Below are 27598 nucleotides of genomic sequence, written 5' to 3' on the forward strand. Positions count from 1 at the left end.
GCCTCGCCACTGCTTTACGAGCTATCCAAGGCAGCCCGGCGATTTGTTCGGCTGGCGATGCATGCAGGGCTTCAACGGAGCCGAAAGGCGGTGCCTAGGCGGCTCTGGAGCGCCGGAGTGAGTGTCATTGGAAACCGGCGCTCCCCGCTACTTTCCATTCGTTCTTAGGCGCTCTGTTCACTGGAATAGAAGGAAAGAAGCTCCGGGTGTCTGAAGGACTATTACTCCAAGGATTTTTCACCTCTACCCAGCCTGCTGGGGGTTTACTTTCCACCGCCAGGAAGAAATTAGCTCTGGAATTTTAAATCTCTCTCTCTCTATCTCTATATTGTTACTACAGGAGTCGGTAAACTATAGACAATTGAATGGCGCTTTGTTATTGAATCCTTCAGTGGCCCTTGGTGAGTAGATGAGCGCTTTGAAGCATTGTTAACTGATGTGATTGATTATTGCGGGTTTAGTTCGCTTACAAGGCTACATACAAACAAGTTTTGCACCGCTGCAGAAGCTTTTGATCTCTGTATATCTATATATCTTCCCCTTTCTTTGAATTATTCCTTGTTCCTCTGCGGAGTCCAGTTCAGTATGGAGCACATAACACCTGCACTATGTTTTAACAGTTAAGCAGTAAAATGCTTTCCTGAGGCAGGACAGAAAGAGAGAGCTTCCCGCCCCCTCAAAAAAAGAAGAAGAAGAAGAAGAAGCTTTATAGAAATGCAATTTTCTGTCCCCACTTTACGGTTGTCCCTTCCCTTCTTCGCCTCGAAACAATGAGGACTGGGTCCGGGACCAGAGTAAAAGCAGCGTGCTCCTGCTTCTCGCGGAGATGGTTGCCGGTGGAAATCATGTGTTCCTTAAGACGCGTGCAGACTTTCTTGCACTTGGCAAGGGAGCTTTAAATTCCGGCTTGCTGCTCACTCCGAAATGGCATTATTGTTGTACGAAAACAATATGGTTTTTCGGGGGGGGGGGTGTAAAGAAAAGGCACACAGATATCACTTTGAAAAAAGAAATCTCGTTTCCAGTTTCCTTCCCAAAAATTCAGGAGACTGCAAGAATTTAACAATGGCAGACGCAGCACAACCCTGTGATGCTTAGAATTAAGCCCCCTGTGTTAAGAGTTTACTCTCGAGTAAAATGTGCGTGAACGACTGCAATTTGACTTCTGTCTTCATTAAGAACGTGGTCCTGCTGATTTTCAAGTATGGTAGACAAAGTCGTTTTGAGGAGGGAGGGGGCCTCCTATGTCCATTATGGTAACTTTAAGGAACAGCTGGACAATCCTGAGCTTGGATGTTATGGGAAATTGTGATTGCACCATTAACATGCAAGTTCTGAGGATGAGTTTAACAGTAAAATAGTTGATTCTTCCTGTCCTACATTAGAGTGGGAGAAACTGGATTTTTAAAATTTGTTGTGACAATTCCTCCCCTTTCCCCAATATAATTGTCAGGATCATTGTGTAAATTCTTCCGTCTCCTCCCTCCTGTATTAGAAAGAATAGATTTTACAACTGTGGAATACTAATCTCAGTGCTTTTATTAAGCTCACAAGTTCAGGGTGATTGGCTATTTGTTTGGCTCTCACAAAGCAATCTTATCAGGATTTAATAGCATTTCTTCTCCTATAGAAAGGATTAGGGAGAAAGGTAATGTATCATATAGTAAGACAGAGGGAGTACTGTATTGAATTATTTCTCCCCTCATTCACACAAAGAGTCCCTATATAAGTAAAGCCAAAATGAGTCACAATTTCTGTGTCCTGTAATTGCATTAGTTGTAAGTACAGTCAGAAGCTCCCTCTGTTGCCAGGTTGAGGATATATTATGGAATCTGATACTTTGTGCATGTGTCTTCATGTATAATACCTAACTTTTAATACTTCCCAGAAGCTGTTGGAAATCTCCTTTGGTGTGGACTAGAAATGCTTGAGACAGGAGTGGTCCCTCCAGGATATTTTGATGTGGTCTGTGTGGCTCCTTTCTCAGTGCAAGTTTAAGGCTGGCAATAAATGTGTAGACCTGTCACTTCACCTTAAAACCTTGTGGACCTGTCACTTCAGCCATTGCCACATTTCCAGTTCAATGTTTTGAAGGCTGCAGCCTGTAAATGGAGGCCTGGCTCTGGAACTGGACACAATCATCAGACTGGTGCAAAATGATTTGCTTGACGGAGCAAGTTCTTCTGAAGCACGTGTGAACTTCCTTATAGACAATGTAGTCTTAATGTGCATTAAGAAAGAAGTTTGAAATATCTCCTGGATTTGCCTAAGTGGAGCATAGCTGAATGCATTGTGGAAGCCTTGTGCAGAACATAGAATATGAGGATAAAAGGCTTTTTGCTTGCTGTGACCACTCTTTCCCAATGTTCCCAATGCTACAGAGCAGGTGTCGAAGGGATGCTGTGACTGGGAATCAGAATAGATTCTGTGGTTATGGTAGAGGTAGTTCTGGTTAGCCTTCTATTGTAATGAATGGAGCTGCTCAAGAGCAAGGCAATGGTGAACTTTGCAGTCAATGTGCCAGTTTTTTAAAAACTGAATGCCCTGGATCTTGAGGAGTCTTTGTAGTCACACTGTATCTGCAGTAAATGTGGAAGAACTGGGTGGTTGGGTTGTGAGTTCTTGATGTTTTGGGAAAGGAAACTGGCACTTACTCGCCTATAATGTCCCAGTGAAGTCCTGTGCTGTCTTGTGGGTACAAACCCACAAATGTTTGGGGAGTGACAGTACACTTTTGGGGCTAGAATATCCCAGTTGCCCTCCCCTTTTCTCTATGCTGTTCAATCAGCAACTATTCTGACATTTTTTCTTTGGCTTTGTGATCCCAACCAATTGGGAATTATGTAGCCAGTGGCACTACACCATGATATGGTCATGTAGCTAATCAGATTTGACCATATGCAACGTTACAAAGCCTTTCAGTATTAGGACAGTGCTTTCTGCTATTCTGAATGGACAGATGCTTTCTTTCAGGTTCATAGCTTCCCTTGAAAGTGGGAGCTCTTCATAGCTTAACAAAATTTTTGATGAAAATCACCAGCTCAGATCTAGAATGAAGCCTGGGTTATCTGTTTTCTATTTTGACTTTATTATTATATGATATATCTTACCCTTGTAAAGTAGACTAGGCTGAGAGAGAAAATTACTTTCCTGAGAGCCTCAGAGCTGAGAGGGAATTAGAATTCAAGTCTGTTGGGCCAAGGTCATTACACTGATCCATGCAAATATAGAACTTACTGTTCTACTGATGAGTGTAGAATGATGCTCTTTAGAGACTCTTTTGTGCAATTTTGGAAAAAAGCTTTTACATATCTTAGTTTCACTCGACCTGCCTATATAATGGGCTAAATGTGCTTGTTCCTATGTGTGAAATTACTTGGTAGCATGACTACGTTAATTGCTTTATTCTTCTATAAATTTTACAGCGCTTGAAAATCCATTAGGGCAAGTCATCTAATTGAATGCATTGCAACTGCAGATTCTTTAGAACATTAACCAGTCAAAGTTTAGACTACCAAATTCTTATTGGGTTGCATCCAAGATTGATCCATTAAGAGCAGCATTTACCTTTGGAACACAATGGTTTCTTCTGATGCAAGAGGCTTGTTTTCTGGAAGAAGAGCCACTTGCATCAGGGAGAAAGGACCTTGTATCAGGGAAGATATCTCCATTGGTAAAATGGATCTACAGAATCCCACAACTATCTGTATACATTCTGCAATATTTTCAAAGATTATGAATAGTGATAGTGCATTGTTCAATATCCCTTGTCTGCACCATCATATCAATATGTGCAAACAATGGTGATCTTGTATGTTGTTCATTACATCAGCCACACCACAGACACAGGCTCAATCAAACAGAAGGGTTTGTCATATTTTAGTATCTCCTAGCCTCTGTGAAAAGGTGCTACTGGGTATATATGCTTTTTGTCATTGATCCATACTTTTGTCATTCAGAGCGGGGGGGGGGGGCAAACTCAGTCTTGAATTTGCTATAGAAAAGAGCAAGAGTCCAGTGGCACCTTTAAGGACGTTTGTGGCAGGAAATGAGCTTTTGCGAATCACGGCTCATATCTTGGCACAAATGTTAGTCTTTAAGGTGTTGCTCTTTTCCACTGCTACAGAAAGACTGACATGGCTACCCATCTTGATCTATGCTTGCAATGCCAGACTGCTCAATGAACTCTGTGTGTGAAACTGCTCAGGGGCAATATTCCCTCTAAGCTGTGTTTTGTGAGCAAAAACTCTGCTTTGTGAGCTACTGGCATTAAAGTTGTGAGCTACTCAGGCCTTGGATTCAGCAGGAGCTCACAGGAGAGCAGCTCCTGAACCTTTCTGAGGGTTCCCCCTCCTCCTTCGCACCTTGCCCACTGAATACTAGGTGCAGCTGCATAACAATCCCTGGATGAGCTCTACCACCTATTGTTCTACAAAATGGCATGTGGAGCTACTGCATAAGTTAGTTTGCTTTGGGGCCATTTTTCCTGAGCTAAGACAAAAATGTGTGAGCTGGAGGCTAAAAAACTGTGAGCTAGCTCACACTAACTCAGCTTAGAGGGAACACTGCTCAGGGGCCAGTGCACAATTAATGTTATATATACAAAGGACTGAGATTGTGATATCTAAGCTGCATTTATATTGAGTACTTTCAGTGCATTCCGGGGTTGTTGAACCTTTTTGGGCCAAGCATCCTCAGTCTGACCCCTTACTTTGCAAGGTGTGACCTGCCCACCACAAGTTATCTTGTGCTCCCGCCAGCCTCCTTGAGGATCCTCTGCCAACTGAGCATGGTGGTGCTGTTGATATGACAAGTTCTTTGTCAGTTATGATGGCCTGGCTTTTGGAGGTTGTGGGAAAACTTTGTCTCAAGGGTATTCTGTTTTCAGTTTTATCCAGACCTTTACATCCACAGTAGACTTATATAAAGAGTACAGTAAAGGCAGAGGTCTAAAAATATCAAGACGTTTTCATTCATGAAACCTTATCCCTTGGCCTTGCTTTGCTTTGCCTTGACATTTAGCATAATTATTTTTCCAGCAGGTGGGAATCCTCCTTATTGAAATAAACGAAGAGTAATTCTGTCTGCTGGGCTTACTCCACTGACAGTTTGCTTTAGAGTCCTGAAACTTCTCTTTAGCCACTGGCACTACCAGATTCTTTACATTTTGGAAAAGAATGATCCAAAGCTAACCCCTCCTTATTGCCTGTTCTTTGCCTGGCAAAATATATCAATAATCTATATCTGTATTTGCATCTGATATGCCGTCTTACAAGACATTTCAGACTGTAATGTCACCCCCCCCTTTCTCTTTTGTTTAGGTTTCATATCTTGGATATTAAATTGCACCTCTGAAGATAATGACATTTCTCCAACTCCAAGTGTTGATTGGGGTGCTTGTTTGCTCATGCAATGTAAATGGATCTTCACAGCCTCAGGCCAGGGTGTTCTTAACATTCAATGGTAAGAGAGCAGATAAACATTCCAGGGACTAATGTTATTGCAGAACATTTTATTCTTTTCCTTTGTGCCAGTAACAAGGCAATAAATAACATTCTGGCTTAAACATCCTCTTGCATGATCTGAAATGCTGAACTTGCATGGAATATGATTTTTACCAAGGTTTCTACATGATTATTTCACAAGATGCATGTATTGATTATGTGTTCTGGTGGTTTAAATGTCTTCTAGTCAGAATCTCCTTGTTAGTGTTTGCTGTATTTAAAAAAAAATGAAAACGTTTAGGAGAATACGGTGGCTCAGTGGTAGAGCATCTGCTTGGGAAGCAGAAGGTCCCAGGTTCAATCCCTGGCATCTCCAAAAAAGGGTCCAGGCAAATAGGTGTGAAAAACCTCAGCTTGAGACCCTGGAGAGCCGCTGCCAGTCTGAGAAGACAATACTGACTTTGATGGACCAAGGGTCTGATTCAGTAGAAGGCAGTTTCATATGTTCATATGTTCATATAATAATCAGCAGAAATCTTCAAGGAATGAATAAGAACTATTTCGTTAGTAATTTCTTGTAATGTAGTAGTTCCAAAGCTTTTTTTCAGCAGGAACTCACAGGAACACAGTTCCAGCTGGCTTAGCATCAGAGGTGTGGCCTAATATGCAAGTGAGTTCCTGCTGGACTTTTTCTACAAAAAAAAAAAGCTCTTGTCATGTAGGAAATGTCTACAAACTGCCAGTGAACTGTAGTTTACGCCTGTATGCTGGGAAGCCAAATTCGCTGTTCTTTCCAACAGCATATGTTCTTGTACAATCTTCCACAGGATCTGGTCACTAACCCCAACTACACTGTTACAGAAAGAGAAGAGACAGGAGAACTTTGCTGATATGGCTGTTCCAGGATCAGCTAAGAGTTGCCTAAATTACAAAAGAAATAGTTGTTCATGTTTGGGCCTTTTATTGCTGAAATCAATGTTTTTAGACTTGTCCTCTCCTCCTCCTTATTTATTATTTTCCTGGGTTCATTTACTTCAAGCACTTTTAGGTGGCATTGTTCAACATTTCCAGGTGTGGGACCCATATTGAACCATCAGGGGACAGCATAGGATCAGTGAAGCTGCAAGCACACGAAGGAAGTCATGTGATATCACAATCATGTGACCAGAGCCAGATTAACAATTAGGCCAACTAGCCACTGGCCTATGGGCTCCCACACCCTTAGGGGCCCAGGGCCCTTGCCTCAGGGAAGGGAAGCATCCCTAGGCCTGCAGCAGAGGCATTGACTAGGCCAGGAGCATCAAACTGGCCCCTTGGTAGAACACAGCCCACCTCTGCTCCTCCTCCCAGTTGGGGGTCAGCTGTGCTATCAGCAGCTCCAATCAGCAGCTTCCTTCCTTCATTCCATCCTTCCGCCAGAACCCAAGGCTGTTTTCACGTGACCCTGCTGCTGGTCCTTTCTCAGTAGCTATTGCTGCCTCTTCTCTATTGCGTCCTTCTGGCTAAGCTGCATTGTTTTCTACAGGGGAACTGGTTCTACCTGGAGGCTGATAATGTGAGTGAATATATATAAATATGTTCTTTTTAAAAAGAATGTTGTTGTTTAGGGTTGGCAGCAGCGGGGACCAGTTGCAGATGCACGCCCTGTTAGACTGGCTTTGCTCAGCTCTACCACTCAGGCTGCTCAGGTCTTGCTTCCGGCTTTGCTGAGGTCTCTGGACAGCGACAGCATGCAGTTTGGGCCGTGGGAGGGAGCCTGAAGCTGAGCATAGGGCAACAGAGCAGGTTTTAAGGGCCGAGGCCCAAGGAGCAGCTTCCCAGCAGCCTTGGCCTCACTCAGGTGTTTGGGTGGGTGGTGACAGCATGCAGCTTGGGCCATGGGAGGGAGTCGCATTAAGTTGGGGTGGCCTGTGATGCCTCTTTCCTGACTTGCAGTGTTACAAAACTCAGGTAAGAAAGGACCGTTTTCTGTGCTCATTGGTTACTTTAGTCTGATGGGTGCAGGGAATGTAGGGAAGGGCTTCCACAGGGCCGAGGCTTGCTTCGCAACTTCAGCAGACCAAGGGGGGCAGCCCCTTTGCTGCCTGTTGCCTGTTCCATTGGGAGTTCTACCCTCCCAGTTTAGTGAGGGCCTCTGCTCTCTGTCCTGCCCAGGGCCCTCTCCCACCTCTTTGCAACTTCACCTGAAGAATATTATCATTTGTACAGGTGGAAAGGTACAGGTGCTCGTACTTCTGTAGCAGGAGGAGAGGAAAAGACTGGAGACTGGGGGGGGGAGGGTTTCAGTCTTACTTTGCAGTCATATTAACCCATTATTTCTGTGCTTCATTGCTGGAAGTACTTTGCAGGCATGGTCTGAGTCACCAACTCTATTTGGTTCACTCACTTAGAGAGAGGGGCTCAGAGACTAGCATACCCAGACTGACGTGGTGTGGGGAGTTAGCCTAACCTAACAGTCATAACAACCTAGCAGTCATAATAACACAATCTTTTGGCTTTCAGGGGAACTCTTATGGCTAATGAGAAGTATTTGGATAGGAAAACCATCAAGGAAAACTTGTGGGTAATAACTAGGGATGGGCACAGACCAGAAAATGCTGGTTCAGTTCATGAACAGAACTGGACTGGTTCCCGGACCAGTTTGCAAACTGAACCACAGCCTGGTTCGCGGATCAGTTCGTAAACAGGTCTGGTTTTTAAAAAGCCCCCCACAGGGCTTCGAAGCTCCAAAATGGCAGGTTGTCTCCAGATCACTCTCCTTAATGTACTCACCAAGTTTGGTCCACATTGGACTTTGCGGGGGCTGAGTGTCATTCACTGAATGCTTTTCAATGGGATGTCACCTCTGCTGGTTCAGGAGTGACAAAAATTGACCTGGGTGAGCTAGAGGCCTTCAACACACACAGCTCCTCCCTGGGGTGACCCTGCACATGGCCCACATGTTACATGCATGTCAGATTTGGGGGGATCCAAGTAGCGACCATCAAGCAAGATGCCTCCAGGAAACTGTTTTTGGGGGAGTTGTCCAGCATCAGTTGGAGACACTACAGTGTGGACCTGGTCCCAGAGTACTTCCCCGGGGCCAACCTCATGGCTGCAGGTGGCTGTGTCTTCCTGGGACTAGCCACTCAGCCCTGGTGACAGGATGACTGATTAGGGCCAAGCCTCCCATCCTACCTGGGAAGGTGACAGGGACAACCAAGCCTGGCAACTGGGACTCACTGCACAGCTGTGGGAGGGGGCACTGGTGGACTAGCTAAGGGAATGTGTGGTAATATGTGACAGAGGAGAAAGGATGCTTTTTTGGAGGAGCAGCAAGGGTACCCCACAGCCGGGGAAGAGGGCAGTTAGCCAAGCCCCCCAGAAATCTGTAGGTAGTTTGGGTGCCTGAGTGGGAGAGGAAAAGGCAGAGACTCAAGTTATGCAAGAAGAAATGGGGTGCTTTTTGGAGGAGCAGAAAGGGGACCCCACAGCCAGCATGCAGAGAAAAGGGCAGTTTTCAGAACCCACAAAAGTGAACAATCCACCCCCAAATCAAATCAAAAACATGTTTTAAGTGAAAAAAAAAATCTATCCCTATTTCCCACTCCTCACAGCAAAGAAAAAGATGGGGTGGGGGGAGAAATGTAGCTCTGAATGCAAGGAAAGGAGAAAAAAAAGAGGTGATGCGTTTACTCTGGCAGTTTGTATAGAGGCCAGGAGATTCAATAGGTTTCTCCACCCACCCCAGTAATTCCAACCCCCTCAATCCACCAAAAGATATTCTTTCACATGCGAGAAGAACAAGACTCGCACAAACCAGTTACAAACAGAGGACAGGAATGCACCTCCAGTGATTATATACATCCCCACCCCACCCCATCCTGAGGAATTCAGATCAATGTCTGTCATGGGAAATCAGACTTGCCTGTCATCTTCAGACTGTCACTATTGGTCCCTCAGTGGCTGGAAATATCCCACTCATACCCACTTTTCAGTGGGTGGAGTTTCTTTGCCAAGAGTGCACAAGAGGTTCTGAACCGGGCAGAATGTTCGGAGACTTCCTGGTCCAAACATGTGACTTTTGAACCAAACTATTCGAACCTCAAACAAGGTAAAGTCCAGGCCAGATTTTAGTTTGGGTTCGGGTCTGTGCCCATCCCTAGTAATAACAAACCTCTTCTGCTCATCTGTTGCCTTGAAAAACTCATTGATCCATGTGTAGGTATTACAGGCAACTGTTACTTTTTGCACCTTTTTGCATGTGTAGCTGAATAGGCTACTGTTATTTGGGACTTTCTGGAGATGGGCCATACGTGTCAAAATGTAATGCGAGGTAGCAGAGATATAAACTATCTATCTAAACTTTATAAAGGATACAAACTAAATTAAAGTTATCTTTACTTAAAACACAAACATGCTTAAAACTCTTGTGATATTTTGTTTAAAATGGAAAGGTAAGGGAACAGTGGCATTTGGCCATGAAATTTTAAAAATAAAACTTAAAGAAAAAGTACAAGGATCACAGCAGAAACCAGAAATATAACCTTAAAAATATAAAATAAAGCCTAGGATAACATGAAATGGCTGAGCATTGCAAGCTTCCCCCCCTCCCTCGGGGTCTACTCAAAGTGGCAGTGGTTCTCCTGTGTAATATCCCCCTTGAGCTGTGGGTTCCTAGGTTAGATTACTTACTCAAGCATCTGTTCTCAGGTCCATTCAGCAAAGACAAGCTGGCTCAAAGCATCAACCATTTATTTGAAATGAGACAACTCCAAAAAGCAACAGCTTCAGCTAGCATAAAAACACTGGAAAGTGAAACTATTTGAGATCCACTCGATTGAAATACATTGCAGCACAGACAAGGAAAATGTGGAATGGATTTTTCATTAAGGTATCTACTCTGGAACTGGAATGACAGCCCCCAGAGTAAAATGACAGCGCCTAGGAGTAGCAGAAGTGTTCTGGGATTGGAATGAGGCCCCCCAGAGTAGAATTCCATTTACTCTGCTGCTTCTACTCCCAGGGGCATGTGTAGAGTCAGTCCTGAATGAAATTTTTAACAGAAATATTTCTCCACTGGTGGCAAACTATGTCTTCACACAACTTACACAACTTACAAAAGGAACATGTTCATGTCTTTTGTAAGTTGTGTGAAGACATAGCTTGCCACCAGTGGAGAAATATTTTGTTAAAATTTCATTCAGGACTGGCTCTATGAGAAAGCATCTTGATGTGAAACGTGTACCAAGCTGTCAACAGGCACGGTAAGGATATATCAACCTTTGGAGCCTTCTTTCAAGGGGATCTGGTTCCTCAACTACTCAGGAGCAACTTTGTTACCACATGACTTTGTTACTTAGGAGCACTTTGGTTGCCACATGAATTTATGGACTTTATTATCATAGAACCCAGCCTTGTTGAAGATATATCTGTGTATATATTTTTCTAATGAAATAGAGACTGTTATTGTTTTGGCACAGTTGTTTTTGTTTTGCTCTATCACTGTGCAGCCACTCTGTTATTTTGTTGTAAAATTCTCCAAGCAGAGATAAGATGCTTACTATATTGGAATGAATCAGAGGTGAAGAGCTGCATGTGGTGCTAGTGACATAGATGGGTCCAGAGATAAATCCATATTATTACTGATCCATAGCAGAATAATGGCGTTAAAAATATTTCCTCAGGGCAGATTGGGATGCTAAAAGAGCCGTGGAGCAAGCTGAGCAAAATTGCCGCTGTGGTGACAGTAACGCCAGTGAGCACCCTATGAGGCATTGCTGGGGCTGAGGGGGCCCTTTGACTCAGCTTGTTCTTTACTCCCAGTGACTTCAAGAAGATAAGAACATAAGAGAAGCCATGTTGGATCAGGCCAATGGCCCATCCAGTCCCACACTCTGTGTCACGCAGTGGCTAAAAAAATAATAATTATATACACACACTGTGGTTAATAGCCATTGATGGACCTCTGCTCCATATTTTTATCTAACTCCCTCTTGAAGCTGTCTATGCTTGTGGCCGCCACCACGTCCTGTGGCAATGAATTCCACATGTTGATCACCCTTTGTGTGAAGAAGTACTTCCTTTTATCCATTTTATCCGTTTATCCGTTTTAACCTGACTGCTCAGCAATTTCATCGAATGCCCATGAGTTCTTGTATTGTGAGAAAGGGAGAAAAGTACTTCTTTCTCTACTTTCTCCATCCTGTGCATTATCTTGTAAACTTCTATCATGTCACCCCGCAGTTGACGTCTCTCCAAGCTAAAGAGTCCCAAGCGTTTCAACCTTTCTTCATAGGGAAAGTATTCCAACCCTTTAATCATTCTAATTGCCCTTTTCTGAACTTTTTCCAATGCTATAATACCCTTTTTGAGGTGCGGTGACCAGAATTGTACACATTATTCCAAATGAGACAGCAGCGTCGATTTATACAGGGGGGCATTATGATACTGGCTGATTTATTTTCAATTCCCTTCCTAATATACAGTCCCCTTTTAAATCCTGTTTGTTTGTGTGACTGTCCTTTTGGAGGGTCAGCTTACCTTATTGGGAGCAGAAGGAATCTGGGTTCCTGGTCCTTACAGAGCCACTGGCCAAGAGCCGACGTGGCAGATGAGGTTCAATGTGGCCAAGTGCAAAGTAATGCACATTGGGGCCAAGAATTCCAGCTACAAATACAAGTTGATGGGGTGTGAAATAGAGACTGACCAAGAGAGAGATCTTGGGGTCGTGGTAGATAACTCCCTGAAAATGTCAAGTCAGTGTGCGATTGCAATAAAAAAAGGTCAACACCATGCTGGGAATTATTAGGAAGGGAACTGAAAACAAATCAGCCAGTATCATAATGCCCCCCTGTATAAATCGATGGTGCGGTCTCATTTGGAATACTGTGTATAATTCTGGTCACCACATCTCAAAAAGGATATTATAGCATTGGAAAAAGTGCAGAATGATTAACACTTTCCCTATGAAGAAAGGTTAAAACGCTTGGGGCTCTTCAGCTTGGAGAAACGTCGACTGCGGGGTGACATGATGGCGGTTTACAAGATCATGCATGGGATGGAGAAAGTAGAGAAAGAAGTCCTTTTCTTCCTTTCTCACAATACAAGAACTCGTGGGCATTCAATGAAATTGCTGAGCAGTCAGGTTAGAACGGATAGAAGGAAGTACTTCTTCACCCAAAGGATGATTAACATGTGGAATTCACTGCCACAGGAGGTTGTGGCGGCTACAAGGATATCCAGCTTCAAGAGGGGGTTAGAGAAAAATATGGAGCAGAGGTCCATCAGTGGCTATTAGCCACAGTGTGTCTGTGTGTATGTCACTGTGTGACACAGAGTGTTGGACTGGATGGGCCATTGGTCTGATCCAACATGGCTTCTCTTATGTTCATATGTTATGTTCTTATGTATGTGGGGAGTTTATCAAAACAGTTGTTAGTCAGGGACTTGACATGGTGGAATCAACCAGATTCTCTTCAAAATTTGATAACAAAAGTGAGGTGGGGGGAAGAAAGAAGAGGTTATCATTATTGAACTGCTTGCATGAACAGTCAAAGATGAATGATTTTCTGTTAGTGAACCCAAATGGCTCCTTAGCAAAGGCAGCTAAGTGTTAAAATAATTTTGAGACATCAAAAGCCATGATTTTTTAGAAGATTCAGGGTTGCAGTTTTCATTTGCCTTTATCTGCAAAATCTTGACTGAACAGCTGTTTCACATACAGGTCTATCTTTGTTCTGAATTACACATAGGAAATAGGTAATGATTGCCAGCTCATGACTAAAGGTATAGAAATATATTTATACAACTATCACTGCCAAATAAATAAACAGTGGATGAAATTCGGCCTTTCACAAAGTTCCATAGACTCCCAGTTCAAATGAATGGGTCTGCAAAAGTGCTAAGCTTTGCAAAAGTATCTTACAAAGTATTTATTTCAAAATAAAACCTACTCACTTCATTAACAGCTTTTAAAAAGTGGAGAAGTCACTAGGCAATAACAGCACTTTCTCAAGTGTCAACATTTTTTTAAAAAAGATTTAATATAACCCCTGTGGATTGTTCTTTTCCCTTACATTTTAATTTGCCCTTGAGAAGTTTCTTTTATCACCGGAGCAACAGTAATACTGCTTGTTTCCTAACAATCCCTCATTGTAATGGCAATGCTGCCGTTTATTATATGGGGCATTTTGTGGCGATGACAGTCCAATAGCCACAAGAGGCTGTTCTTTGCTGAAAAGGTCAGTGGGAGACTCATGGTAGATAGGGTTGCTTTTTAACTTCAAAGGCGAAGTGAAATAGTAAGGACTTTTTAAAAATTGTGCATCATTTATGGAGATTTTGCTGATTTCAGCTATTTGCTGGAAATTGTTATATATCTGTACAGGGCTTTTTTGGTAGAACAAGCCCAGCAGGAACTCATTTGCATATTAGGCCACACTCCCTGACACCAAACCAACCGGAACTGTGTTCGTGTGCATTCCTGCTAAAAAAAAAAGCCCTGTATCTATAAATCTCATTCTCCACAATTTCCCCTGCCTGCGGATATTTATTTATGCAAACAGATTTTTCTACAGACTCAGGGGATTCTGTGGGTTTGCAGAAAAATCCAAAAAGTTTTTTTAAAAACTTGGGGAGGGTTGAATCCCTCCCCGATACCTTTTGATACCATTTGAAATGGTATCCACAGGAACCTACTTCAGGCTCTGCCACATCAACAGTGAGAGATAGACTGGCTCCTAGACAGAGGGGGTGGGAGAGAAGGGAGAAAGCAAAAGCAGAACTGGAGCTGGGATTGGGGAGGATTCCCCCTGCAGTATGTATGTCTAAGTGTCTGAGGGATGTTTTAAAAGGATATAGGAGCTTCTCACCTTACCTCTTTGCTTTGGACTCCACTGTCCTCTTAAAACTTTCTCAGAAAGGGGGGAGGCTTCTAATTGCTTCAGCCTTCCCCCCAATAGCTTGGCCACTGCTTCTTCCCATTGCTTCTTCACTCTGACTGACTAGAAGCCAGAGGGAAATTATAAAAGGACAGCTGAGGGGTCATTAATGCATGGGTGGGCACAATGATTGAGAAGTAGGGGACAGGTGGAGAGGAGGTGGGATTTCCTCCAACCAGTGTCAGTTTGTAGACACTACCTTTTAAAATGTTCCTTAGAAATCCTGACTGTAATGTACTGGGATCGGCGCAGTAAGAGACCAGAGTCGGAGAGTGATTTCAGCAAGCTTTACTTCAGGAACACACACACACAAACTGAGCTCTGTTCAAACTTCCCACTCCTTTATACAATTCTTGCCCCCTTCTGATTGGTCCTTAACTATCTACATGGATTGGCTATTTACAGGGCCCTAAGGGCCTATCAGGGTACAGTATGAGCCTGGATGTTGATTGGCTACTTATGTTTCAATCCTTCCCCTGATTGGGCACGCTTAGGCCTTCTCTGGAACCCTGGTGTGGAGTTCAAGCTCTGGCTTGTTCGGCTTCCCTCCAAAAGTAACAGTTCTCCCATTTGAGCCTAGGACACAACACTGACAGAGAAATAAACTGCCCAAAGACAGGTGTGGTGGTGTGGGTGAATATGAACTCATCTCAGGCTGAACAAGACTGGAGCCCTGCAAACACACAGTTCTCCATGGCAGAGGGAGAGACTGAACATGCAAAGATGCCGCAGGCGGATCCACTGATAAATCAGCTGTTTTTGGCAAGAGCACTCAGAAGGAGAGTGGCACAGGACACCTGCAGTACCCGGATAAAATTGTTTCTGATCTGTTTCTATTCTAACCTTTACCACACCCTTACTTAGCAGCTTTCACTTTGCAGCACAAAGAGAGAAGAGTTAGCAGAAGAATTTTTTGATTTGTGGCTGATTTAGGGGAGGCTTTGAGGGACTCCTTCCCCCCCGTCCCTCACATGCAGCAGACAACTTTTTAAACACTCTCCTGGCTGGGAAGGTTTCCTTGCTGCGGTTTCAAGGACCAAAGCTGAAGAGGAATTGTGTGATTAAAAGCCCTCAGATCTCTCTCTGTCCCAGAACATGGATGGGAAATTCTAAACAAGATTCACTGAGAAATCGGAAAACCTTTCTTCCCTGGAATGGTGTACTGTTGCTGTAGGTCACACACACAGCAGATTCCTTTATTGGCATTATTAGAATGCTGTTACTGGAGGTGATGTGGTTGAAGAGAGAGGGGGTTGATGCCCCACAGGCATTGATTGTGCACTAGAGCTGAGCATACCTGCCCTGTCCTGCCCTGTTTCCAGACAACCAGCGTGTGTTCACATGTTTGTGCTTCAGACTTGCAGGCTGAGCTGGCAATTGCCATTATGCTTCTCTCCTTTAAAAACAAACCAACAGTAGACTCTTGAATTAGGGCTGTGCTAAAGAAGGCTGAGCATTTCTGTGCTTCTTACTGATGCCCTGCATTCATACTTGAAAATCATTTTATTTCTGACCACAGTGGTATATGGGCATCTAAAGGGGAGAGATTCCCTCCTAACCCATTTGAAGCAGTGTGCAGGCACTGTTGAGAATCACTAGCAGGAAATGTTGTTATTTATTATCTTATATTTATGAATTGCTTAATCCTCACAGCTGTGGGGGCTGTAGGTGATGTACGGTGCCATAGAAACAATAAAACCATAAAATCAAGATCATGACATATAATACATTAGTTTAAAAGAAAGTGGCAAATTTTGCCGTTCCCTCCCACTTCCAGCCTGTGGGTCCCTCGTGGGTGTGGGTTAGAGAGATTAGATCAGTCAGAGGGGTGAAGAGCAAGGGAAGGGTGGCAGCCATGAAACCATTGCTGCCCTCAACCAAGCATCTGGCAGAACATCTCTGCAGAATTGCATAAGACCCCACAGGCTTTGATGTTATTTGGCAGAGAGTTCCACCAGTTTGGGGCCAGGACCAAAAGGTTCCGGCAGAGGACAGCCAAATATCTCTAGGGCTGGGAATCACCAGCAAATTGTAATTAAGGAGCGTGGTGCTCTCCCAGAGGAGGTGGTCCCACAGATATGTTGGTCTCATGAAGGTCAAAACCCAAACCTTGACCTTGACTCTGTGCTCCACTGGAAGTCAGTGCAGCTGGTGCAGCACAGGTCGGATAGCACAGACGCCTGTCTTATACATTTTTACCTTCTCAGTCTTCCTCCAAAATGTACAGAGCAACCCCCCCCCCCCCATTTTGTCTTCATCGTAACCTTTGAAAGTAAGTTCGACTGAGAGAGAATGCCTGGCCTCAGGTCTAGTCCTGTAGCTACAGGGGGGCCCAGAGAGGGCCAGGTTCATCCATTCAACCCCACCTTCCAACTGTATGGCTCCTCCACTGGAGGGCCCCCAATCTGTTTCCTTTGCTCACTGCCCCTCTGAACAAGTAGTAGCATTGCTGCTTTTCATCTTTTCCTCTCCCCTTCCCTAACACAGTGTGCAGAGCAAAGGGGGGGGGGGAGTTAGCTTGTGGAACTCAAGGCAGTTTACATTGCCAAGAGCCCAAACTGGGTGGCCCCCGACCCCGCAAACAACAAATCCTGCAGTGGGCCCCGCGAAACGTGAAATCCTGGCTACAGCCCTGCTCATGTCATCCAATAAGCATTATGGATTGCACCTCAGTTTCTCAGATCATAGGTCAGCACACCATGCAGATGGAGGTACTGTTGAATGTTTCTAATATTTATCAAACTGAAATGTGGACAGAGACCAGTGCAGAGCAAGTGTATTCTGAGTATCAGTGCCTATTCTGGTAAGTAGTCAGTATTGTACTGGGAGAATTAATACACAGTGCTCATAGTCTAAGTGGCAGGTCTGCTTTGCTTTGTCCTATAATTTATTCTTGTGAAGTCAGTGAGGGTAAAGAGCAGAGTCTTCTCTGCAGTGGCACCCATACAGTGGGATTCAGTTTCAGGAGTAGGGTTGCCAATCCCCAGGTGGGTTATATACAAAAAACAAACAACATGTCTGTGATATAAATAGGCCACCAGACTTTTAAATACTTTAAAAATATATTTTTAAATATAAAACTGCTTCAGACTTAATCAGTATATTTGCCACAAAAGTCCACATTGGCAACCATAAAATACAATTAAATCCTTATAAACAGAGCCCATACTGATTTACTAATACAGCATACAAGTGACTAGTTACAATAATATAATAGACGCGTTTCGTGTTCCCACTCCATCCGTATTGTAATATCTTCCACTTGTGCTTTATATTACAAGGACGAAGCCAGTTCATTTCACTAGAAGCATGAGGAAAGCCTTCTACTCAATTGCTGGCCACAACACTCTCCAGGCATCCTGGATCCGAGCACGGAGGCTTCGTGAAGGAACCACCTGGAAATAGAAATAACAAAACTCTAATGCGGGTGGTTTATGAGCTAATATGGTGTTTTTCAAGGATCCAGGGGTGAAACCAAAACTTTATCTCCACACAATTTAGCTGTTACAGGGAACATACACTCTTAAAACTCACCCATTGTTGCAAAATACTTTTCTATATTGAGCAAGCCACTTATATATCTGGTTCCAAACCTTCACTTCTACATATGGCATAATGCTGTCCAGTTGCAAGCTATGCAGCAATGAGACCAAATATGTATAAGGAGTAAGTTGTTCCTTATTTAAAGCAGGGCCAAAGTCTTTCTTATTGCTGGCCAAAAGGCTCTAAAGATACTACCTACTATTGGTCCTTTTTAAGAGAATGTTCCCCATAATTGCATGCAGCTGGCTATGCAGTTGCATGGCCCCAAAGGTGCACAGGCTTTTCAAAACCTTAATTAGGGTTGCCAACAATTGAATATGATTTCTTTTGTTCTTTAAAGCAACCTAATTTATAGTACATGTTTCATACAGGACCAGCTGACATTAAAAGTTTGTTTCATATTTTTGTCTCATTTACTATTTATTTTATTATCCTATAATTGAGTCAACCCATAGGTCAATGTGCATTCTAAACATTTAATAAATATTAATATTATTTTTTGTTACATTGTTCCAAAATCCCCAATACTGTGTATTAACCATAATCAACAAGGGGGTCACAGTGAGGATATGTACAAAAAACAACATGTTCAAGTGGGGGCAGGGTTATCAGAAAGTGGGGGGGGGGAGGGAGGGAAATGTCTGCTGTACACTCCATTATACCCTATGGAGACTGGTCCCCATAGGGTATAATGGAGATGCATGGGTATTCCATGGGTATTGGGGGGTTTTTTGTTTTGTTTTTTTGAGCTAGAGACACCAAATTTTCAGTACAGTGGTGCCTCTTCACAAACCCCCCCCAAAATTTAAAAAAAAGATTGGATTAGGGGACCAATTCTATGACCCTCAAAAGATAGTGCCCCTATCCTTCATTATTTCCAATGGAGGGAAGGCATTTAAAAGGCATGCAGTCCCTTTAAATGTGATGGCCAGAACGCCCTTTGGAGTTCAGTCCTGCTTGTCACACCCTTGCTCTTGGCTCCACCCCCAAAGTCCCCAGATATTTTTTGAGTTGGACCTGGCAACACTATTCAGGAGAGTCATTGGAGATTGAAGACTTTGCTGTACCTGAAAGCCTTTCCCTAGTCAACATGTTGTTATGGGAAATACTTATGTCTCCTCTTTTAAATGGAGAAATTAGCAATATGGAGACTTAGAGCAAATTAGGAGTATGGATCTTTTCTTCAGTAATATGAAGGTTGGGTTTTCAGAAAGAAAATACTCCAAATCAAATATATTTTATAATGTTTACTTAAAATATGTAAAAAGGTACATTCACACACACAAATACACAATGCAGGCAATTCAGAGGCTAGGAAGGTTAGGGGTTATCGATAGAGAGGTTGAGGGATCATTGAAGAGGGCGATATTACCTGCTCCAGATGTGCTGAAATTAAAGATGGAGATATGCACTGCCATCGTACCATGTCTGAGGGGCCCCCTTACTTAGAGTAATGGGGGGGGGGGGAACAATCTGGTTACATGTGCTCAGACTGAACAAGGAGGTGTGTCTTGCTCTCATGTTTATAATCTTTGGAGGGGATGAGGCCCTCCCAGAAAAAGGGACTGAATTGTGGTGGGCAGTAATGTGGCTTCCCTGGATACCTGATTGGGTGACCACCCCAAGCCAATGAGCAGAGCTGACTCTGGTCACCTGAATGGATCTCCAGGTAAGACAATAATGAGGCTGAATAAGTAATGTTTGCCTGAATGGGTTACCAGTTGAAAATAACAGATTACATGATATTTACTAGAAGGATGGGCCAGGTTGCAGCTTGATGGGTTTAAACTGGTTTGGTTTCACACCCAGGAAGGAACCTTGAGCAACGTGATAGATATTAGCATAGGAGTAAATAGAAGTGGCTGAGTAAAAGTAATGAGCCTGATCAGTAGCTGAGCATTAAGCCATGAGTCATACTTGGAGTCATCAGCAGACCCCATTTCCTCATGCATTCCGTTTGGGCAAGGGAGAGGGCAAGACCAGGAGGTGATAACTAGAACAAGCTGTCTGCTGGTTCTACTCCATTTTGAATGGAATATTTCCTTGGCCTGTTTCTGATCAGAATCCTTTTTGTTTTCAGGACTAGGAGCCCCACTTTCTCTCTCCCGCTATTGGGGTGCTCCTGTATAGGCAGGCAGCACCTCCTGGCCACACTGTAGTAGTTAGAACAGGGGTCCCCAACCTTTTTGAGCCTGTGAGGGCCTTTGGAATTCTGCCACAGGGTGGTGGGCACAACCACAACATGGCCACTGCAGGAGGCACAGCCAACCACATTATTTCAGGGGTGAAGTTATTTGTTTTCCAGGCAGAAGCTCAGTAACAGGATACCTTTAAAAATGAACATACTTATTTATTATTTATTTATTATTTATTTATTTATTTCATTTATATCCCGCCCTCCCCCACCACGGCAGGCTCAGGGCGGCTAACAACATTCTACAATCATACAATAACAAGTAAAACCTTAAAATTACAATATAGAGCAATAAAACATTAAAATATTAACTTAAAACCACTCCAGTAATACAGTTGTGATGCGGTATAGATCTTTAGACCGCATTGGCGGACCCTTGGTTACCGTTTTTCCTAGCAGTCCGAGTATGCTAATTTAAAAAGGGTGGTCTTGCAGGCCCTGCGGAACTGTTCAAGGTTCCGCAGGGCCCGCACCTCCTCTGGGAGTCGGTTCCACAGGGTAGGGGCCGCGATCGAAAAGGCCCGTGCTCTGGTACTCTGATATTTAATTTCCTTCGGCCCAGGGGCAGTCATTAGGTTTTTCCCGGTTGACCTCAGTGCTCTCTGGGGTTCGTATGGGGAAAGACGGTCCCTCAGGTAGACAGGTCCTCGGCCATATAAGGCTTTAAAGGTAACGACCAACACTTTGTACTGGACCCGGTATATAATCGGCAGCCAGTGCAGTTCACGTAGCCCCGGCTGTATATGTTCCCGTTTTGGGAGTCCCAACAACAGCCTGGCCGCCGCGTTCTGCACTAGCTGCAATCTCCGGGTCCGGCACAGAGGTAGCCCCAAGTAGAGGGCATTACAGTAGTCTAGTCTTGAGGTGACCGTTGCGTGGATCACTGTTGCGAGGTCCCGGCGCTCAAGGAAAGGGGCCAGCTGCCTTGCCCGCTTCAGATGGAAGAATGCTGACTTGGCAGTGGCTGCTATCTGGGCCTCCATCGATAGTGAAGGCTCCAGTAAAACACCCAGACTCTTTACCTGGCGCGCTGCTTTCAATGGCGCACCATCAAAGGTCGGGAGAGCCCTGACCTGCAAGCCTGATCTCGTCAGGTCTCAGAAGCTAAGTAGGGTTGACTCTGCCAAGTCCTTGGATGGGAGGCCTCCTTGGAATACCTTAGAATAGCAGGAGCTGAGAAGTTAGAGCAGACTTTATTCAGACACCTCCCTGAATGTCCTCCAGGGCCCCAGTAGGGGTCAGTCACCGGAGGTCACCATGACTGCCAGGTGCATACATACACGCACATATAGATACACCCCCCCCCCTGAACATATTTTAAAATATTTTTCTTGCATATACAAACAGTTTACCTTTATCACTCAGTGAAGATCTTTATGCTGTGAAGTCAGCTGCTGGTGAAACAACATTTGATCTGTCAATTAGAAGCCCTCCTGGGCAAAAGCCCCATTTGACCCTGCCCACTTTTTACAAAAAAATACTTGGTGGGTGCCAGGAAAAATATTGATGGGCACTATGTTGGAGACACCTGGGTTACAGTGCTAGACTAAGCTCACTGGATGACTTTGCCCAATCACACACACTTGCCATAATCTACCTCAGAGGATCATTGTTCAGAGGATAAAATAGAAGAGGGGAGAATGATGATGTCCATTGCTTTGGGTACCCACTGGGACATCCAAAAGAAAATGAAAAAAAAAATACTTGTATCTAAATGAAAAGTAAATACATTTTGGGTGCTAATGCATTTGTAAGCAAGGGTTGCCTTATACTGAGGATGCAGTTTCAGCTTGTATACTGTAGAGTTCATTATCTTTGTGGCTTTTTATTTTGGTAGTTATGGTGTTTTAATAGTCTGTTGGTTTTGTTATACTTAATTTCATAGTGCGCATCACTTTTAACTACCCTGTTATAAAGGGTAACCATTAAATGTCAGAAATAAAAAAGGGTAGAGGCATGAGATCCAAGCAGGATGGAAAAGGACTTTGAACAGTAAGAAGCTGAAGAGGGCGTGCTGCTTTTGTGTTGGAGTTCTGCAATGCTGAATGTGCATCAGCTATTGATGGGAAATACATGTTAAATTCAGAAGCTTGGAGTGGCAATAATTGGAGTCGAGGCTTAAGCTTATCAAAAGAAATAAAGTTTACTAGAAAACATCAGGATAGGGTACTTGGGATAATACAGAAAAACAATTTAGCATACCAGCTAGTCTAACTATGTCTGTCCTACATGGCTACAACCCCTTTGTCTCACAGTTCTTCTTCCCAAAGAGCATTTCGCCAGGAAGAAGAGCAATTCAGCTTGCATACATGATCAAAGCATTTCACACCTAACATCCTTTCTGACCAATGTTGTGTTCACATCTTTCGCGGGTAAAGAAAGATTCCGCTTTCAATTGGGTTTAGGTTACAATACATCACTTCCTCTATCAGGTAAACAAACAGTTAACTCTATAATGGCTGGAATGTACATAGCTTGTATTCCAACAAACCCCTTCTCAAGTTATGCAGCATTTCAGTCATTAGCAATTTCAATCGTTCATACTTTCATGTAGTCGTTCAAACTTGAGTCTGTCAAGCGGCTTCGTCATGATGTCAGCGATCATTTCTTCAGTAGGGCAGTATTGTAATTCAATCAGTCCTTCTTTAATCATTTCTTGCACAAGTAAACACTTGATGACAATAAGTTTGTTGTCTAGTTTTATGTTCTCAGCTTTGCATATGCTTATGCATGCTTGGTTATCTTCATACATGAGTACTGGTTTAGGTTCCTCTATTCCAAATTCCTTAAGAAGAAAAATAATCCATTCCAGTTCATTGCATGCCATTTGAGCAGACACACATTCAGCTTCAGCAGTAGATTGAGCTACAGTCTTTTGTTTCTTAGTGTTCCAGTCAATCACACTATCTCCATAGAAGAATACATTTCCACTTGTTGATTTTCCATCTCCTTCATTTCTCCCATAGTTGGCGTCCATGTAGACTACTAGTCTTGGGTTGTCACATGCTGAAATTAGTAATTTGTAATCAGCAGTTTTAAATAGGTATCTTCCAGTCTCTTTATGGCATTCCAATCATGGTAATATGGTGAACTTGTCTTTCTACTCAAGATTCGAACTGCAGTAGAAATATCTGGTCTCGAGATTCTGCTTAAGTACAGTAGTTTTCCAATTGCTTCTCTATATTCATGATTGTTTTCAAGCAATTTTCCTTCTTGCAAAGTTAAGTATGCTGGATCAAGTGGCGTACTAATGTTTCCATGTTTCTTTATTCCCATGGATTCAATAAAGTCCATAATTTTGTGGTTTTGGTTCAGCACAAAACTTCCATCTTCAGCTCTTTCAATTTGTATTCCAAGGTAATGTTTCATGTCTCCCAGTTGTTTGACTTCCACATCTTTATTTAGCTCATCAGCAATTTCTTTGATGTCCTCCTTGTTGTCGCAACATAAAATCAGATCATCAACGTAAGTCAATATGTACTGGTATTGTCCATTTTTGAGTCTTGTAAACAAACAGGGTTCTGATTTCCCTTGTTGAAATCCTTGCTTCTTTAGTAGTTTTGTCAGCTTATCTGACCAACCTCTTGCAGCTTGTTTTAATCCATAAATTCCCTTTTGAAGTTTACACACAAGTTTTTCCTTTCCAACTTCTTCAAATCCTTCAGGTTGTTCCATGTAGATTTCCTCTGTTAAGTCTCCATTGAGGAAAACTGTTTTAATGGCCACGTGTTCAACTTGCATGCCTTTGGAGGCTGCAATTGTTAGAAGTATTCTGAACGCAACATGACTTATGACAGGTGCAAAAGTCTCTGTATAGTCAATTCCTTGTTCTTGCTTGTATCCTTTTGCTACTAAACGTGCTTTGTATCAATCCACACTTCCATCAGGATTGTATTTTACTTTGAGTATCCATTTACAACCAATAGCTGTTCTTTCAGGAGGTAAGTTTGCCAGTGTCCAAGCTTGCTTGTCATGTAAAGACTTCATTTCATCATTCATTGCATCCATCCATTTCTTTCTTTCTGGATCAGGTAGCTGATTTATTTCTTTCCAAGTTGAGGGTTCTTTGACAGGTTGTACTGTTGCACAAATTCCAAGTCTTGGCAGTGGTATGCCTTTTTTGCTGCTTGCTGACTTTCTCACAGTAACTGTGGTTGTCTCTGCTTCTCTTGGACTTCCTGTTTCCCCTTCTGATTCAGTGCTTTCTTGTGAAGGTGGACCTGCCTGCTCACAGGTGGTCTCTGCAGGTTGCCAAATAGCAAATTCACTGAAGGTAAGATCCTCTATAGGATTCTGTACTGTGGATTCAGCTTGTATAGGAGCTTGCAAAACACTGTTGCCATCTATATATACCACATTGCAGTCTTTGACAGTACGTGTATTGGGGTCTAGAATTCTGTATCCTCTTCCACCATTAGCATAGCCCACAAGTATACCAAGTTCTGCTCTGGGGTCTAGTTTTCCCCTTTTCTCCTTAGGTACAAATGCGTATGCTTTGCAACCAAAAGGTCTTAAATGTTTCAAACCAAATCGTTTGCCATACCAAATCTCAAACGGCGATTTATTAGTCATTTTGGATGGAATTCTGTTATGCAAATAAACTGCAGTATTTACGGCTTTACCCCACATATAATCTGGCAGTCCAGATTGCATTAGCATTGATCTGGCCATTTCCATAATTGTACGGTTCAGTCTCTCAGCTGCACCATTCTGCTGTGGTGAATAGGGTGTAGTAGTTTTATGTTGAATGCCTTGTTGTTCCATAAACCTTTGGAACTCACTGCTACTGTATTCAGTTCCATTGTCTGTGAGCAATACTTCTGGAACTTTGCCAAATTTATTTCTCACAGCAGCAACAGAGGACTTAAATTTGCCAAATACTTGATCTTTGCTTTTAATTAAGTAGACATAGACATATCTTGACTTAGCTTCTATAAATGTTAAAAAGTACTTGCTTGCACCAGCCGATTCTTTGATTGGCCCTGCAATATCTGATAATACTATCTCTAGAAATTGTTCATTGTGTACAGTATTTTTGCCCGTGTATCTTGGGGCAGTACCTGTCAGAACTGGCAGAACTTCAAATAAGGCCCAAGACTTAGTTGCAAAAGTATAGGCGTTTATTGAGAACTACAGAGCTGAGGGTACAGAATAACACTGATAATGAAAGCTAGCATTGGATACACTTTATGCGATTCTGTTGACAGCAATAAAACGATCTTTCACACGGGTGGAGACAACAGTCTGTTTCTCAGGATTTGTTATCAGGCAGGGAGGATGGAATCCCGCTGAGAAAAGCTCGGGCCGGCCTGGCTTCAAAGGCCATCTGCAGATGTTGACCCTGGGCTATCTGTCACCCTTCAGTGATCACAGTTTGTTTGAAATGCATAGGCATACACAAAATGTAGGCTGGTTAGTTACTTGGGTAAAGATGCCTGGGTTAGTGTTTGGTTTCAATATGGAGTCGCTTAAGCTAACAGCCTACAGGAAAGTTACAAGTTCTGACATACTGCCCCCCCTAAGCTTTCGCCCTGGGCTTGTGTGGGTACAGCAGGTGGAATTTCTTGAGCAGTTGCGGGGCGGATACATTGCTAGCCTTGACCCATTCGTCGCAGCTCGGGGGGAAGTACTTCCAGCGAATCAGATAGTACAGAACCCCCTGTTGAACCCTGGAGTCCAGGATCTCCTGGACCTCATGGTGGCTCTGGCCCTTCACTCGTGTAGGAGGTGGCTCGGGAAAGCGAGGGTGCCAGGATGTAGCCCCAGGATCTTTGCGAAGAAGGCTGCAATGAAAAACAGGGTGGATCTTACTTAACAGTTTTGGCAGTTCTAGTTCCACTGTCACGTTGTTGATTACCCTCTTTATTGTGAAGGGACCCAAGTACTTGTAGGCCAATTTGCGACAAGCTTGCGGTAGGGGGAGGTTCTTGGTTGATAGGAAGACCCTCTCACCAACCTTAAATTCCCACTGGGGGGAATGTCAAATTGTCATTTGTATTCCTCCTTGGCCTTCTCCAGGTTTTCCTGGATCACTTCCCATCCCCGTCGAACTCCCTCCCACCATTGTTGACAGGAGGTCGGCTTGGGCTCCCCTGCCGGCAAGGGGAGGTAGGGAAATGGCTTGCCTTCATAGCCGTTTACTATCTGGAAGGGGGAGGTTTTTGTGGAACTGTGCAGGCTGTTGTTATAGCCATACTCGGCAAATGCTAACAGCTCCACCCAGTTTGATTGCTGGAAGTTGATGTAGCATCTAAGGTATTGTTCGAGAAGCCCGTTCACCCTCTCCGTCTGTCCGTCCGTTTGTGGGTGGTAGGCGGAGCTGAGTCCCTGCTCTATCCCTGCGATTTTGCAAGACTCCCGCCAGAAGTTGGCAACGAACTGTGGCCCGTGGTCACTAATGACCTTATCTGGGAACGAGTGGAGGCGTACCACGTGATTGAAGAAGAGGTGGGCCAGTTTCTTGGCGGTGGGAAGTTATTTGCATGGGATGAAGTGGGCTTGCTTGGAAAAGGTGTCGACCACCACCAGTATCACCGTTTTCCCCTGCGAGGGGGGTAGTTCAACTATAAAGTCCATCGAGACCACCGCCCATGGCCGGGTCGCAGTTGGCAAGGGGACTAGGTGACCCGGTGGTTTCCCCCCCTCCGTTTGGCCATGATGCATGTCTTATTTATTTTATTTTTATTTTATTTATATTTACATTTATATCCCGCCCTCCCCGCCTAGGCGGCTCAGGGCGGCTAACAACATTTCACATATTTAACAAAGGATAAAACTTTAAAATTTAACAATTAAAGAAATTAAAAATAAAAACCAGTTAATTAAGTTAAAATATTTAAAATACATAATTCATTACATAGAATAAATCTGGCAGCAGTAAACTTGTTTGGCGCTGGTTCTGCCAGTTTAGATGGTTCCATAATCGTATAGTAGATGGCGGCTCCTTATTCTTAGCAACTCAGCAGATATCAGCATAGGCTTGCCTAAAAAGAGCAGTCTTGCAGGCCCCGCGGAACTGGTCAAGGTTCCGGGCAGGAGCTTACAAACTCCGACACATCTCTTTTCATTTGGGGCCACCAGAACTGTCGGGTGATTAAGTTCAGTGTCTTTACATAGCCAAAGTGCCCCGCTAGATGGCCTGAGTGGCAGTTTTCCAGCACTTCTTTGCGCAGGGCTTTGGGCACATAGATCTTTCCGTTGTGGTACCAGAGCCCCCCTTCTCCCTTTTCCACCCCTTCGGGCCGATTCCCTCCCTCCGCCTCCGTCTCGGCCACGAAGCGTTCCTTTCCCTTCAGTTCTGGGGGCCCGGTAGTTTTCCCCGGCCTGGTGGTGACCCCCCCCCCCCGCTACTTGGGTGGGTGGAATCAGAGAGTCTATCACCTCTTCTCTCTGGCTGTCGTGTTGGGGCATGCGTGAGAGCGCATCTGCAAGAAAGTTCTTGGTGCCGGGGATGTGCTTTAGCACAAAGTCGAATTTTGCAAAGAACCCGGCCCACC

At 43.8% G+C, this 27598-nt stretch overlaps 1 protein-coding gene across 1 annotated transcript in view; it reads left to right on the plus strand.

Moving 5' to 3' along the window:
- The first annotated feature begins 353 nt into the window (after nucleotides 1–353).
- SEMA3C (semaphorin 3C) overlaps nucleotides 354–27598 on the plus strand; it is a 381732-nt gene continuing 354487 nt past the window's right edge. Inside the window, exons 1-2 of the mRNA XM_060244661.1 lie at nucleotides 354–401; nucleotides 5322–5463. Of these exons, the coding sequence (XP_060100644.1) occupies nucleotides 5361–5463 (103 nt within the window). The 5' untranslated portion in view covers nucleotides 354–401; nucleotides 5322–5360. The remainder of the gene's footprint in view (nucleotides 402–5321; nucleotides 5464–27598) is intronic.

The sequence above is a fragment of the Heteronotia binoei genome, chromosome 8 (assembly GCF_032191835.1).
Source record: "Heteronotia binoei isolate CCM8104 ecotype False Entrance Well chromosome 8, APGP_CSIRO_Hbin_v1, whole genome shotgun sequence".
Taxonomy (NCBI): domain Eukaryota; kingdom Metazoa; phylum Chordata; class Lepidosauria; order Squamata; family Gekkonidae; genus Heteronotia; species Heteronotia binoei.